This window comes from Phasianus colchicus, chromosome Z, assembly GCF_987193195.1.
Source record: "Phasianus colchicus chromosome Z, bPhaCol1.hap1.1, whole genome shotgun sequence".
Classification (NCBI taxonomy): Eukaryota; Metazoa; Chordata; class Aves; order Galliformes; family Phasianidae; genus Phasianus; species Phasianus colchicus.
In genome coordinates this window covers 13,568,827-13,584,138 of record NC_143476.1, presented here as the reverse complement: position 1 = coordinate 13,584,138, position 15,312 = coordinate 13,568,827, and the positions used below count along the sequence as shown (strand labels likewise).

Below are 15,312 nucleotides of genomic sequence, written 5' to 3'. Positions count from 1 at the left end.
GGAAGTTTCTATCAGTGCTGTACTATTTCATCAAGGATTAATGTAAGTGTAGTGCCATCATTGCCCTCCGTTTACTGAAGGTGCCTCCACACATTCTGGTTGTTGGCAGACACTCAAAGATGTGGAAGGTTTGATAGGTAAAAGTGCAGCTCCCTCCTTTTCCGTGACAGCTCTTTGTTCCTTAAACATTCGTATGTGATGTGTTATACTTTTCAGTCAGTCAAGAGAAAGTCAAAAGGGTTTTTTTTCATTTTCAGAATATAGAGGTTGTTGGTGGGTTTTTTTGTTGTTTTGTTTTGGTTTGTTTTATTTTCCCATAACTGAATGTCTTAAAGAAACGCAAATAGTTTGAAGACCATTCTTCCCAGAATACATTTTCCAGTTGAGAGGAATAACATTTCTTACTTAGCCTGGAGCTTGAAAGGATGGATAAGGGAATTGGCAGCTCTACACTTTCTTATTTAAAAAAAAACATACAGCTGAAAGGAATCATGTAGTACGTAATGCAGCTATCAATATATCTGGGTGCTTTTTTTTTTTTTTTTTTTTTGGTCATTTATTGATCTTTCTTGTATTTCAGATTGATCAAGCAATCCACCAGCTTTGCAGAATTATGCCTACCCCGCAAGCCAGAAATGCTTCAAACCCATCAGAAGACATCTGTAAATACCTTGGCACAGCCCTTCTCCAGATCAGCCCAGTGAGGGCTGAAATAACTCATGATTCCAGCTGACAACGTGCTGCTTTCTAACAGACGTTTTGCAGGAAGGGTTCTTTCCTTTGTCATTTGGCACAAACCTTTTCCTGCAGAGAATTAAAAATAAATTTCACTGCTGGAAAGATGTGGAGATCATCAACACTGCGTTGCCATGCAGCTTTTGTTGCAGCTTGGCAATGTTCTAGCTCTGACATTAACAGTTCCCTCGTAGATCTAACAGCCAGATGGGTGTGAAGTTGTGAACTACTGACTGAGCTGCTCTTGAAGTCATGCCAAGAGAGATCTCTGCAGGCACACATTCATTCTGCAGGGCAGTGCTGTAAGGTCACAGGAAGAACGAGGTCAGAAGTGCCTTGTCTGATGTTTCTGGGGTGTGCATTAGCTCGACTGGCTGCCCACAGTCTCTGAGCTGCAAACAGAAGAGGTGGGGATAATCATTCATAACAGGTCAGTTATCCATTCGGTTTTGGCATCTCTTTATGTTTGCAAATGGTCCACGAACAGACCCTGATTTTCCTGAATGCATTAGTTACTCAGAGTTATTGCTGACACAGGACACAAAGCACAGAAATGCTGGCTGGGGTCACCTTTCTCTGAGGCTGAGCAGGGCTGCCATCAGCTAGGCACTTCACATGAAGGCTGGTGAAAGAAAGGGAGCATAAGGCCCAAATGCAGAAAGCTGAGAGACAGAGAGAGCCATCGTTAGAAGGTCTGCAGCCTTTTGACCTGTTGTGAGCTACGTGCCACAGCTTGATCTTTGGCAACAGTCGCTCTGGAGAGATGATGTCTGCTTTGTTTCAGTCTTCTTGGGTGTTTTTTCCAACATCTGGCTGCTGCCTTTGCTGCTCTTGCCTCCCCTTTTGATCTCATTTTCTTGCCACATCTTTTCAACTAGCAGAGTAAGTTTTGGCTACAAAAAAATCTGACAGCTCCTTCTCAGACATTGTATGGGTAATGTGAAGGTGAAAATACATTCATAATTTGAGCTGTTAAGCCATTCTGATTCACCCTTTGCATCCACAGCATACAGTTTTTTCCCACACTGCTGTTTCTATCCAGCAATGTGCATATGTGCAGTGGTACAGAGGTTGGTGGCCCTGCCTGTGGCAGGGAGTTGGAGATTCCTGATCCTTGAGGTCCCTTCCAACCCGGGCCATTCTGTGTGTGTGTGTGTGACTGGCTAAACACCAATTGTTGCTAGCTCAGCAGGTATACTGCTAATTATTGAACGTCTGACAGCTGCTTATCAACACTTGGCCACTATTTCTGGACACCTGCTCATCCCTGAAGAGAGAGAAGTTTGGAAGGAGGACAGAGGGGAGTCTCTTGATGCCTGCCTGTTGCATCCCAACCTGCCCACAGAGTGAGTCAATACGGCCTTGTGTGGAGGCCCTGGCTTCTTTGGAGTCTGTTTTTCTTTTGCTGAGCTTCTCCTATCCAAACAGAATGGCCTTACAACATGCTTTCTGGTCCTCAATGCTATACCCATGCAATTTGTAACTATTACAGTTCTGTAAGTGAGAATTGATCACATGATTGAACAACTGTATTTCTAAAATATGTTATGAAATAACTTCTTTTTTCTAATACTAATAAAGTCTTTCTACTTTTTCAAACTGTTTCAAACTGTTTCTAAGGGCAAATTACAAAACACATTGTGCTGTACTGCTTCTGACCAGTCCCACATTTGATAGCCAGTGCAGAAACAACATTCCATCCTACAGCATTAGCTAGTTCAGAGGTACCAGACGTGTATCTGGATGTATGTGGCTGTTGTGCATAACTTCCTGGACACCCAGCAGCAGCCAGGTGAAAGGAAAGTTGTGTTCCAGAGCACTGCAGGAAACGTGGTGTTCTACTGCTGCACACATGCAGAAAAGGACACACACACGACAAAGCACTGTTCCTTCCCCCATGGCACGGTGAGGAGTGCCTTCTCGTGCTCTTTTCCTGCTACTTCCATGGCACGGTGCACATCTGTGGCATTTGGTCCTCCAGGGAGGAGCAGGCAAGCAGGACACTGCAGAAAGAGCATCTCATTGCTCTAAGCTGTCAGTGCCATTCCAGGGTTAACAGGAATAGGGCATGTCAATGCCCCATTCATAGTGGAGAGGGGAGAGATTTTAAAAGCGAAATGAAATCTTCAGTGGAAGATCCTATTGGATTAGCAGAGCAGTGTAATCAATTCTTGGGGCCAGATTTTTACCCATGGGACGAGATCATGTCCATCCTGAGTATGTTGATTAACAGGGAGGAAAGAGGAATGATTCGACAAGCTGCCATGCAGGAATGGCAGAAAATGCATCCTCAGGGTCCCGAGGCTGTCCCTGCTGGAGTGTTACAGCCATGAGCAGGCTTGGGAGGGGGGCTGAGGGATCAGAAATGACAGCTCCACTCTTGGAGACCACAGAACTAAAATGGAAAGATAAAATAGTTGCAGGGCAATTGTTCTCTGTGCCTGAAGCAGGGACCGATTTAGGGGGGAGAGATTTAACAGGTAAATGAGGATTACAGCTGAAAGTCTGTGAAACAGATATCAGGTATCAATGCGTTAACACCTGTGATGAAGAAGAAATGAATCCAAAGGTGTGGGCAGGGGAAGGAAATCGGGGTGGACTCACAATTTTCCCTTACAAAGAACTGCCCAAGGAGGGAGTGGAGCTGTGAAACAGCAACAATATCCCATAGCCTTAGAAGGGAGAGTGGGTCTAAAAGCTGTAACACAGACAGTGCTTAAGGATGGTCTTCTGGAACCTTGTCTGTGGCCTTATAACACCCCAATCCTGTCGGCACGGAAGGCAGACGGCACGTATCGGCTGGTGCAAGATGTAAGGAAATGACTGAACCCGTTCTCAAAAGACAGCCTGTGGTTCCTAACCCCTATACCCTAATGAGTCAGATCCCACACGGACAGCAGTGGTTTGGTGTGAGAGACCTCAAAGATGCTTTCCGGACAGCCTTTGGACTCAGAGAGAAATGGCTGCGTTTGTATGAGGACACATTGTAATCCTATCGTGATTCGTGATGATACTGTAGATACTGGAACTCGTGCTAATCCTTGTCTTTGCAGCATTTGAAGCAAGCAGCTGGTGCTGCTGTCATGCAGAAAGCTCCCATCCAACCACTCAGCAAGCATTTGGATGAGACAGCTTCCTGCTGGGGAGCCCTCCGACATCACTGCTGCCTCCTCCAGAACCATACCTGCAGATGCTTCAGAGCTCTTCAGCATGGACTTCCTTCCTCCCATCAGCAGCTGCTCCTGCACTGACCTTCATTCACACTGGGATACCATCTGCTTCCAGCAGGAGCTGACCTGCGAGACAGAGAAAGGAAACGTGGGATGAGCACCAATGCAGAAGCACAAGGCTGTGTCACCACCACGTCTTGCAGCCTTGGGAAGTCAGCTGCAACTGCAGCCTTGGTCAGAATTACAACGGGCACCGTAAATTAAGTGTGACCTCTGAAGTTGTTGCCATGATCAGAAGTAGACGCTGAAATCGCTCACATAACTGTCGGTGGTTCCCTCCAAATTCTTTTGCTTTGGGGAACAGATGGACTCGGAATGGAAGGACACGAGAAAAATGACATCTGTTTGAGCTCAGCAGGCTTGAGAGGTGGGCCTGGGTGAACCTCATGAGGTTCAGCACAGCCAAGTGCAAGGTTTGGCATTTGGGCCGGAGGAATCCCAGGCATTCTTTTGTCATCGTGGTGGTTTCCAATAGACCCCAACAATGAGACATCAGGTCGCCGTGTGGGCTCCTGGGTGACACTGCCATTTCCCAGCCATTGTAGCCTAGGGGCAAATAAAGTAAAATACTTCAGAAAGATCTCACACTGATTGCATATTTTACTGTTCTTTTACACAAAACAGAAGGGGAGGGCAGCAGATGCATGCAGCTGCATCAACACCCAGGCTGCTAAAGGAATGGAAAGACAGAAACATCAAATATCAATACGTAATTCTAATGCAAGGAGGGAAGCTTTTTTCAATGTTACTTTTTATCATTTAAAATGAGCAGTTGGCACTCTTAAAGGAAAATCCTAGGCCCCAGGTTCTGACAGTGTGGCAATCTGGCATGGACTCAGCTGTGACTGATCCAAACAGTCTGTTCCAGATTTTAACATCCCTTCTATGCATTCACAAGCTTTCTCTCTTGACTTCCCCTTACAGCCGTTAGATGCCAGCAAAACATCCCACAAACACTCCTTAACTCTGTGCACACAGGCACCCATCCAACCAGAGCCATCAGTCATTCCCAGCCATGCGCTCTTCCTCCAATCATGGTCAGCATCACACGGCCGTCACGCAGCTCACTTGACTCAGTTTTTCTCTTCTTTCTGGAGGTGGCCTTGCTTCTCAGCCTTACCTTCTCGTGATGTTTATCTCGCTCTGCAGCTCCTGCTCTGAATAGGCACAAAATGCAGCCACAGCCCCTGCCACCAAGGTCAGCTCTTCAGCACACATTACCTGAGGAGCACTTGGCAACTCCTGCAACCTGAGCAGTGCCAGGAAGACTGTTTCACTTCTGCTTCTCCTGGCTCAGAAATTCATTTTCCTACCTAGAAAATAGGAAAAGAAAAGAAAGAAAAAAAATCCCGACATAAAGCAGACACAATTGATACCATGGAATTCTGGAAGGCAAGGGATTTGCCCTCTATGATGAGAAGTTGAGTGCAAAGAACTAAGAAGAGCCATGAGCAGGTTGTGAACTTGTGGGTAAAATCAGGAACTGCAGCAGTGCAGGGCTTCTGGAGGTGAGGGTCTGCCACAGCCGCCTGGAAAGAGAGCCTGTTGGTGGGAGCTGCTTACTGCAGCCAGCAGAAGCATCGCACTCACTGACTCTCATCCTGATGGGGGATTCCAGTCAGTCTGGGAAATCAGCATGGCTGGCTGCAAGCAATCTGACAGACTCCTGGAGTGCAGTGAGAATCACTCTGTGGTGCAGGCATTGGGCACAGCAAGCAGAAGGGAAGCATTGCTGGACATGGTGCACACCAGGGGTTACGACAGGAGGCGGTCAGGGCTGCAGTGACCATGCCCTCCTTGAGTTGGTGATCTCAAGGAATGCGGGCCTGGCAGGAAGCAAAGGCAGGAGCCTGAACTTCAGGAGAGCCAGCTGCAGGCTGTTCCGGGAATTCTTGGACGAGATCCTCTGGACAACTGTTTGTAGGGGCAAAGGGATGGAAAAGAGCTGGTCACTTTCTCAGAAAAAAACTTGCTCAGGTTGCACGCTGAGCTGCAGGAGAGGAAGGGGAGGAGGTGCCAGCACGGCTCTGCACGATGCTCTGCCACACTGGGCAGCTTGATCATGACTCAGCAGTGCGATCCAACGTGGAGAAGGGGAGAAGGAAATCAAGGATGGGAGGGAACCATCAGACACAGTCAATAAGTGTCTGTGAAGTCTTGCAAACCAGAGATTCCCAGGTTGTTTCTGCTTTCGTAGCATCTTTGTGCTGCAGGGTGAGCAAAAGGTTCTGCTGCTTGATTCTTCTGCAGGAGCCGCCTAAAAGGGAAATGGCCACTGAGCTGCAGACCAAGCAGTACTGCCTGACGTTGGCCAGGGGGAGCTTCTCCTGCCGCAGTGTGATGATGACAGGTCTGGAGATGATCTGCACGGCCAGTTCATAGGTGGGAGCCAGGAAAGGACACGATGGGAGGAGGGAGGTGTTAAGCAACAGCCAAGGCATCAAAATGCATCAGAAGGCCCTGAAAAGCATCACAAAGCCACAGCCAGGAAGCTTGGGAGTATCATGAGCAGCATCCAGGATGCGAGAGATTATTTGCTACCATGCCAAATGGTAGCAGAGCTCCCCCTGCAGACATCCCAAAGCCAGACAAAACAGGAACAAACCCGGAGCTGTGCTGCACGCACCCCACAGCCACAGCATTGCAAGCTGAGGTGCCTTGCTGTGTGCTGCATTCATCCCAGTCCATGTGAATGAAGACTCTGGAGGCAGTCAAGGCGTTGATTGAGCACAAGTGTGCTTTTATTATTGTATAAAGGACAGGAGGATGTGAGAGGTCCATGGTGAAGATGGGACTCATCCTGTCTTGTCATGGAGAGAGTGGCTCAGAGCTCTCAGTGCTGCTGTCCGGTGCCTGGGACTGGAGGCCTGATTGAAAGTCCTCCTGCAAGAGGCTCTGCTCCTCCTCCCTGACACTGACCTGCTCCTGCATGGAGGTGCTGCTGTCGGGGCACTCACACTGCTCTTGGGATGGGCTGCACTGCAGAGACACTGGGTGACAGACCACACTTGTGACTGTGGTGTCTGGGAGGCTCAGGTCAGCAACTTCAGCAGAGCCAGGTGTAATGAGAGCATGAACTTCGATGAGCTCCTTCTCTCCATTCATGTTGTTAGATGGAAGGCTGCTGTTGGAACTGCAGCAATTTGTGCTTCCTAAGAGCTCTCCACTGATGGAAGCACACAGAGCATCCTCGCTACTTGCCCTGGATCTTGTGGGTTGGCAAGGGCTCGATTCACCTAGAAAGGATACACAGGGGTTAGTGTCAAACTTTCACAAGCTGAATTACGACAGTGGTTCTTGATCAGGGGTGAACAGAAGATGCTAGGCAGGGGCTGGAATGCCAGAAGGAGATACAAGTGCACTGCAAGCTTGAATTCTATGTTCCTGAAAAGCGGGGATTTAGAAGCTGCATTTGCACCCTTACCTGCCAGGACTACCACTGCTGTTTCTGAGGGCTGCCTGGCATTGTGCTGCAGTTGGCGTTTGCTGCCAGAGGATGGCTTCCTGAGGCTGAAGCAGCAACACCAACTGCTAGCTGGTGATTCCTCACTCTTGCTGGGTGGATTTTGTCTGGAGAGAGAAAACAGCCAATGCTGTGAGTCGTGCGTGGTGCAGGGTGAGGGAAGAGCTGCACTGAGCTCTTGGCAGCAGTTGCTTGTTCCTAGCACTGCCTGGTTTCTGCAGAAAAACAGAAAAACCCACCCAAACAATGATGCTAGGTGCTGGAAAAGAAAGTCCTCTTTACCTGTCAGATGGAAAGTCGATGACTGTGTGGAATTTGCCCTGCCCAGCTGCAGGGCTTTCTTCCACTTCCATGTCCCTGCTGCTCTCTGTCACAACAGGGGGAGAGCTGCTGTAGCCTCGCCTCTGTGCCTGTGCCTCCTCCAGGCTGAGCAGCTTTGTGGCAGCAGAAGAGACCCCCACAGACTTGGGCCCTGGGAGAGAATTGTGCCCTGTCAGGGAAAACCACAGGTAAGAGCGAGGATCAGAAAGCAGCAGCACAGCCACCACAGTTCTGGGGGAGGTGCTGTATTTTTCTCAGGCTTGCTTATCCCAGCCACTGGAAGAAGAGGAGCTCAAAATAACCATGTGGGCAGAAGTCTGTTTATGGCAAAGGACATGGTCATCATTAAGAGAGCTCACCCCTAGATAAAAGGGGCAGGGAACTGAGAAAGCTTCGCTGCCACACTTGCATCAAGCTTCTCCTGCATGCAAACCATAATAATGACAGTTTCCTCCTTGTGAAATTTGGGCTTGGACATTCTCAGCATCCAGCAACAGGATGCCATACCCTAATGGAAGCCCAGAGGTCTGCTGTCCCCTTGATGGTAAAAGAGTATCTCAAAGGTCCTGGAGAAGGCCTGCATTTGGTCAAGGTGTCAGGTCAAGATCAAGCTAATGGAGGAAGACACTCACCTGCTGCATCTGCAATGTCTGCTCCGGATTTGGAGCCGAAGAGGACGTCAGTGTGGTTGATGATGAATTCCACCACATCCGACTGCGTCTGCAGCTCCATGCAGGCAGCTCTTCCGCTGGCGCAGGCAGACTCGTTCTGCTGTGATCTGTAGAAAAGGCAGATTTTAGAAGTCATTTCTCCAAGACCGCTTCCCCGAGTCTGAATTGTTGCAGCCAAAAGCTGTCAGCTGAGGCTCTGGAGACTTCCGCAGTGGGCAGTCAGTGATGCCACTGCAGAAATTCCCCTGGATGATCAAGGACACGTCAGTCCCATCTCAACAAGACTGCAGAAATTGTCACCTAGACATTGTGCCCGTGGGGTTGGAGAACAGCCCAGGCTCCTGCGCTTCTGTCAGCCACAGATTTTACAGGAGAAGAGCACATTTGATGGAGAAAAAGAGAGGACTGCTTTTCTTAACTGGAGAACAGAGGAAGTGTTGAAACAGAAGCAGAAGTTTACCTTAAGAGGTTTGGAGCCCACACAATGGCTAGGTTCTTGGCATGCATGTTTGTGGTGGTGGAGCTCCCAGCCAGACACACCAAGTGTCTCATCAGGAACTCCAGTGTCCTGGAAAACAAGAGCGGCAAACGTTCAGCACCAACGAGCATGCCGTGCTGCAATTCAGAAAGACAAAGGCTGGAACCGCATCGTTGCCCTCTGCAATGCAGCAGGGCTGAGCTCAGCAGGCTGAGGGCAGCACTGACCTGTAGTGAGGAGCGGGCAGCTGCTGGATGACGTCCTGCATTCTGAGCAGCCGCTCCTCCTCTGTAGCGGCACCAACAGCATCCTGGAGTAGTGCAGAAAGGGAGCGAGACACCAATCAGGCTAGTACACCACTGCGAGTAAACCTCGTGGGGCTGACAGCAAAAGGGCCTCCGAGCTGGGGCACTGCTGCAGCCATCTGCCAAGAGGCCCAGGAAGAGGGAAATGAAAGACGTGGCCTTGTGCTTACCGAGAACTTGCCGTACAGCTGGTGGGTGAGCAGAGGGTTCGGGAGCTCCCTGAAGTACATCTTGCAGAGGGAGCTCACGCTGTGAATGTCACGGACGGTGAGCTCAGGAATCTGCTCCGACTCAAATTCCTGCCTGGAGAGAGGGACGCAAACCCGGTTGAGCGAGAGGAAGGCAAGCCCAAAGCCACACCAGATGCACTCAGGCTGTGTCAGTCGCAGCACTCTTACCGCAGTCTCTGGATGTTGGACGCGACGCCGGACAGGCGGTATATCCCCTGCACCACGCCGTGCTGCTCAATGAACTCAGCGCAGCTCTGGAGGACCTGGGGGACTGAAGAACACGTGCCAGACATCAGTGGAGCTCCTGATTCAATCGTGCTGCAGGCTGTGCTTCACATCCTATTCACTAAGCCCAGCCAGGCTTGGCTGAAGCAAATACAGATGTGCTTGTCTCTTAGGAGCATCCGCCTCACTTTATCCTTCAGCCATCAACTCCCATTACACGTGTCTCCACGGCTATCAGCCTGCCCCCTGCTAGATATGAGCTCCCTTTCATCTTCTTTAGATGCCCAGCAGAGGAAGATCTCAGGAATGGGCAGCTCCTTACCATCACGACCGGAGTGGAGAAGATGCTCTCCCAGGTCACCGCCAAACACCCTTTCCTTCTCCACCTCCCTCTCGGTCGGTTTCTTTGGGCGGGCCTTCACCAAGGAACAAAGGAAGGTGAGGATCTTGCTGCGTTTCTTGGGCACTGCACAACAAAAGGAAGAAACCAGGTCATTTCAGGTCTGGCTCCGTTGGACGAGGCCGAGCACAGCACATTCTACAGAGCACGTCAGAACGGGAAGAACATTACCAACCAGTACATACAAAAAGGGGTTTTCCCCATCTCTGGAGGAGCCCAAGGCCAGGTTGGATGGGGCCCTGGGCAGACTGATCTAGTCTCACATTAACTGTGGGGGCTGGGAGACCATCCTGAGGCAGGAGGGTTGGAGCATGATGATCCCTGAGGTCCCTTCCATCCCAAGCCATTCTATGAAGATTCTATAGTTTCGCTAAGTCCAATCATAAACACAGGAGGATTGGGCCAAATCTCTGACCCATGGTGTGCATGAAGAATCATCAACCCAGAGGACAATGTGGGATGGATAAAGGAGGTACTAAACATGGAACACACCCCAAAAAAGACTTCATTTTGCTTCCCCACACCATCAAATGTAACATCCCTACCTGGCTTTGGCACAGAATTGATGAGTGCCTCAGGAATGTTCTTATTAATGAGTTCCACACACTCCCCTGGGAAAAATCCAACCTGTAACAAGAAGAGAGGCCAACTATGGCATACAGCACTTCTCAGATCTGAACTGTTAAACCAAAAGCCATGTAACATTTCCCTTGGAACGTGCTTCCCTGACGCTTTCTAAGACTATCCAGCAGAAAATGGCCATAGTTCACAGCATAAAGGTCATAATTTTTCATCATTTGCAGCCAAAGGCAAGGTCCTCTGACACAGACACAGGGAAACTGTTTATGTCCTTTAGGCATCCTGTGCAGGCAGAGCAGCTCTAAGCTGAGATTCCTGCCTTTACTGCAGTTGCACTCTCCAGTCTGAAGCTTGTGCCTACCTGGAAGCCGAGCTTGCCTCTCCACCAGGGGGTCAGCTCCTTTGGTGGCATGTCGATGACACACACGATGTCTCCCACCTGCAAGAGATTGCAACGTCAATCCCAGCTTCAGCAGGGCTGGGAGGAAAGCACAGCTCAAATGACTGCATTCTTCTGCACTGCCAAACATCGCCGAGCTTGAGAGCACTTGCACCAGTGCAGCTCTGAAGGCATTTGCCATTGTAAAATTGAGCAACAAGGAACGCCTTGAACTGCTTACCTCAAAGGAGAGTTCATCCGCTGCCTGGGCAACGTATCTCTTAATAGCATGGGCAGCAGCAATAGCTGGAACATTCACAGGTGCCACCTCATGGTCCAGCAGGGGCTTCCCCTTGTTCTCAGCCTGAAACAGAGAGCACAGGCCACAGTGAGGAGCAGAGAACAAGCGAGGAGGATTTCAAGGTGAGGAGCACATCTGCAGAGAAAGCTGCAGGAAATGCACTCGGTCCTTATCATGGGCACTTCAGAAGGAACTGCAAGTCTAATAACGGCTGTTTCTCTCCCTGGTGTGCAGCAGGCACACGCCAGGCAATGCAAAGATGCATCTCTCCCCACCCAGACTAATCAGCAATGGCACTGACGCAGACAGGTGGCCTTGTCCATTTTGCCCCCTCCTTTCCTGCGCTCTTTGTGCAGGAAGGCTGACTGTTTCAGATGCTAGGAGACCGTGAAGAGGGAAACCAAAGCTACGGCTGCAGTTACAAGGTGCAAACAGTGCCACTGCAAGCACCAAGCAGCTCTCTTGAGCAGTCCAACCAACAGCGAGGCCAAACAGAGCAGAGAATGATTGTTGTTTCTGCAGCCATTTCAAGGGAAAAGTCAGTAGAGGACAAACACAACACCCGAGATGGCTCTGGTACTTTTATAAACTTGCCACACTTGCACTACTGTCTTGCCACAGAGGAGCTCTCTTGGAAAGCAGGAGAGCACATCTGCGGCTCACTCTGCTGGCTGCAGTCAGGGAACAAAGACCAATCAGAGCTTCATACTCTACCTCTGTCCATGCCAGGTCAGGCCCACAGCTGATCTCACTGCACGCCACAGCCATCAGCGTAGGTGTGACAAGCTGGAACTGAAAAGAAACACACTTTTATTTTCTCTGTTCACATCTCTGCTGTGCTCCCTACAGCTGTCGAGCACACTCACACAGCCCAAGCACGCCTGCTGGTGTCCCTGGTGATGCTGTGCAGCTCTGCACAAGCTGGGGCTGGGACTCTTTGCCTAAGGGATTGGTTTCCTGTAGACCAGCTGGTCACAGCACCACAGACAGCATCCTTCTGAGGGCTGAGCTGCAGAGCACGTGGAGAAAACCCACACGTGACCAGCGTCCCATCAGAGCTGGATGAGGCTGTGTTACTAAACACGGGGCGTCACGGGCTGCTAAAGCATGTGGGGGGACAAACCATGGCAGGTACCTGGCAAGAGATCAGAACGAGGGAGAGAAATCTCACGAATCCGCAGCCGTTACTTGTCACTTTGCTCTGATCTTCCATGAGCAAAAGCTGCAGCAGGGAAGCAGGCAGAGGGTGGAGAGAGGAGAGAGAAAGAGCAGGTCAGTTTGCTTCCATGGTTTAGCAAAGATTACGAGGGAAAAATTTCTTCAGGCTGAACAAGCCCAGCTCCCTCAGCCTGTCTTTGCAGGGGAGGTGCTCCTGTCCCCTGATCATCTCTGTGGCTCGCCTCTGGACCCTCTCCAACAGCTCCCTGTCTTTCTGGACACTGTACTGCAGCTGGGGCCTCACAAGAGCAGAGCAGGGGGGGACGATCACCTCCCTGTCCCTCATGGCCACCCCTCTGCTGATGGAGATAATGTGATCCTATGAGCTCCGCCAGCCAGCAGTTCTCAGCACTCACTGTCCCCCCGTCTCTCCCACACTGTCTCAGCTTACCTACAAGGTGCTGCACAGGACGGTGTGAAGACAAAGGGACGCAGTCGGTGCACAAGTGCAACAAGCGAGCTGCTCAGTCAGAGCTCCAGCGCTCCAATGAAGGGATGCAGCACGCACTGCTCCTCCCCTCATTCTAGCCCTTATGACATCACTGAGGGCCACCAGGCTGCTCCACCACGACGGACAGGGTGGGGAGGCAAGACCAGTCACAAGGGCAGAAGATTCCAACAGCCCAGCCCAACGTTCTGGAATCAGGGGCTGCTTGGAATTCTACCCCAGCCAAATCCTGGAGAAGCTGGCACGGGGTCGTCATGACCAAAGCGCAGGACCTGGCGCTTGCTCTTGTTGAGCCTCGCACAACTGGCCTCAGTGCATCCCTCTGGAGGGCCTTCCTGCCCTCAGCCAGATGGACGCTTCCTCCCAGCAGCGTACCTTGCAGTGCTGGGCCCATGTCAAATCCACACTAGAGTGGGTTTTGTTACATTCAAGGGCATTGTTGCAGCACCCATCTATTTCACCTGGAAGGAAATAAAGCAGGAGATGGGAGAAACACAGAACTACTGCCAGACTGCTTTATCCCTTTCTCAGCCCAACTTCCCTTGCCTCATCCCCTACCCCAACTCCTGGATGATGCCCACGGGCTGACAGTTGGATCTCAAGTCCATAGGACTCCTTTCACAGGGCTCCATCAAAAAGGCTGTCACACTTGTTCCGTACACTCACACTGACCCAGCAGTGGTATCACAGTCACTTAACACACACACAACAACCAAACCCCGAGCATGCACATCCCTTCCTGCGTGACTGCAGCCCACAGCTCCCCTTCACACCTCCGTGGATCTCTGGTGTTTTACACGGATGCAGCCTCGCTGCAGCTCCGTGGCTGTCACACAAGGCCTGCAGGACCTCTTTCTCTGCAAACCCCGTCTGCAGGCATTGGTTCACGAGGTTCACCTCCTGCCCTCCTGAGCAAAAACAAGCACTAAGAACAAGAGCAAAGCACGCTGGACTCGACCTGGCTGGATCCCCAACCCTCAGTCCTGTCAGTCGTACCCTGGTGTGGAGACTCATCCCCAAAGCCTGGCTGGACATCAGCACAGGCATCATTCTTCAAACGCCCCATCCAAGCAGCAAGGGATCAAAGCGTTGGCACAGCTGAAACAGAAATGCTGTGTGAGTTTCCTGTTAGCACTGAGCAGGAATAAATCTACCGCTGAGCAGCAGGATGTGAGACAAGCAGCAGAAGACACCCAACCTGCAGAACCAGCTCGTTTGGGGTCGGTCCAGATGTTTGTCTGCTCCCTTCCCTGGCCCAGGCCAAGCTTGTGAGCTGCTCCTCCTTGGTGCAGGGGGAAATGGTGCAGATGCCATGTGGTGGCTATGCACAGCATGCCTTGGACTTGCTTTTCCTCTCTCCACCTGCCATTAGCAAACAGCATCTCCAGCCTCCAGAGATCACTGAGTCCAACCCCTGCACAACAGTGAAAAAAAAGATATGATAAGGGGTTCTTAAAGCACAGCATCTGTAATCAGATCAGACTCCTGCACTGTGAAGACTTCCATGAGTATTCCTGCAGAGTGCATCACTTAGTCTCTCTTTAGCCTTGTGTTCATGGTTTTCCTGTAAGAACTTGTCTAAACACTGCCTGTAATCGTGGTTATGCTAGAAGCATTTGGATTTCTTGATCCTTAGTGTGATTTCAATAACAAATTTAGATGTTTTTTGTTAGGGACAGCTTTCAATTTCTCAACTGAAATTTCAATATTGCATTAGGTGTTGACAACCACGGGGCTGCAGTACAGAGAATTACAGGAAGATTAATTTCTCCATCTCCATGCTCCTAGACATTTATGGTTACAGTGATGTAGTTATATACAAAGTTGCAAGATACCAAAGCTAGAATAACCTCTTGGTGCAGCAGGATGTCTGGAGCCCAAGTGCAGAGTCTCAGTGTTCCCAAGCCTTGAAGAGGTGCACCGTATGTGCTGGGGCTGATGACACAGACACTGGAGCAAGGCCAGTGTGACGTTAGAAACTTGACCAGCAGCTGATCTGTTGTCAGCCATTTCTGGACACAAACGGGATCTGGTCGACTTAGGACATGACCTTTGGGCTGGAGAGCAACTCCCCGAGGAATCACACAGCCACTGCAGACCGTTGGCAAGAACCCCATACCAAAACAGCTCATCTGCAATCAGTTTTTAATCTGTGCAGCAGTGATTGGAACAGGCGCACGCTCTCTGGAATTGCAGGAATGTTCACAAGTGGAATGTACATCACCTGTGTGCTCCAGCTCTTCTGTGTGCATGCTAGGAACAGTGATCCCCCTGCACCCAGGGCTGCAATAAAGTCCTGTGGGCTTTCTAACCTGCCAGCCAGCAGCCC

At 50.4% G+C, this 15,312-nt stretch overlaps 1 protein-coding gene across 1 annotated transcript; it reads right to left on the bottom strand.

Annotated features, from left to right (window-relative positions):
* Window positions 1–1,043: 1,043 nt before the first annotated feature.
* LOC149912602 (rho GTPase-activating protein 32-like) lies at window positions 1,044–11,331 on the bottom strand. The gene is made up of 13 exons (XM_090131857.1): window positions 11,258–11,331; window positions 10,999–11,076; window positions 10,604–10,685; window positions 9,981–10,124; window positions 9,602–9,704; window positions 9,374–9,506; window positions 9,126–9,208; window positions 8,881–8,988; window positions 8,382–8,527; window positions 7,711–7,918; window positions 7,390–7,535; window positions 7,044–7,201; window positions 1,044–1,127 (listed from the first exon to the last, which is right to left on the bottom strand). The coding sequence occupies exons 2-13, from the start codon at window positions 11,047–11,049 to the stop codon at window positions 1,044–1,046; spliced, it is 1,446 nt and encodes a 481-aa protein (XP_089987983.1). The 5' UTR covers window positions 11,050–11,076; window positions 11,258–11,331.
* Window positions 11,332–15,312: the final 3,981 nt, after the last annotated feature.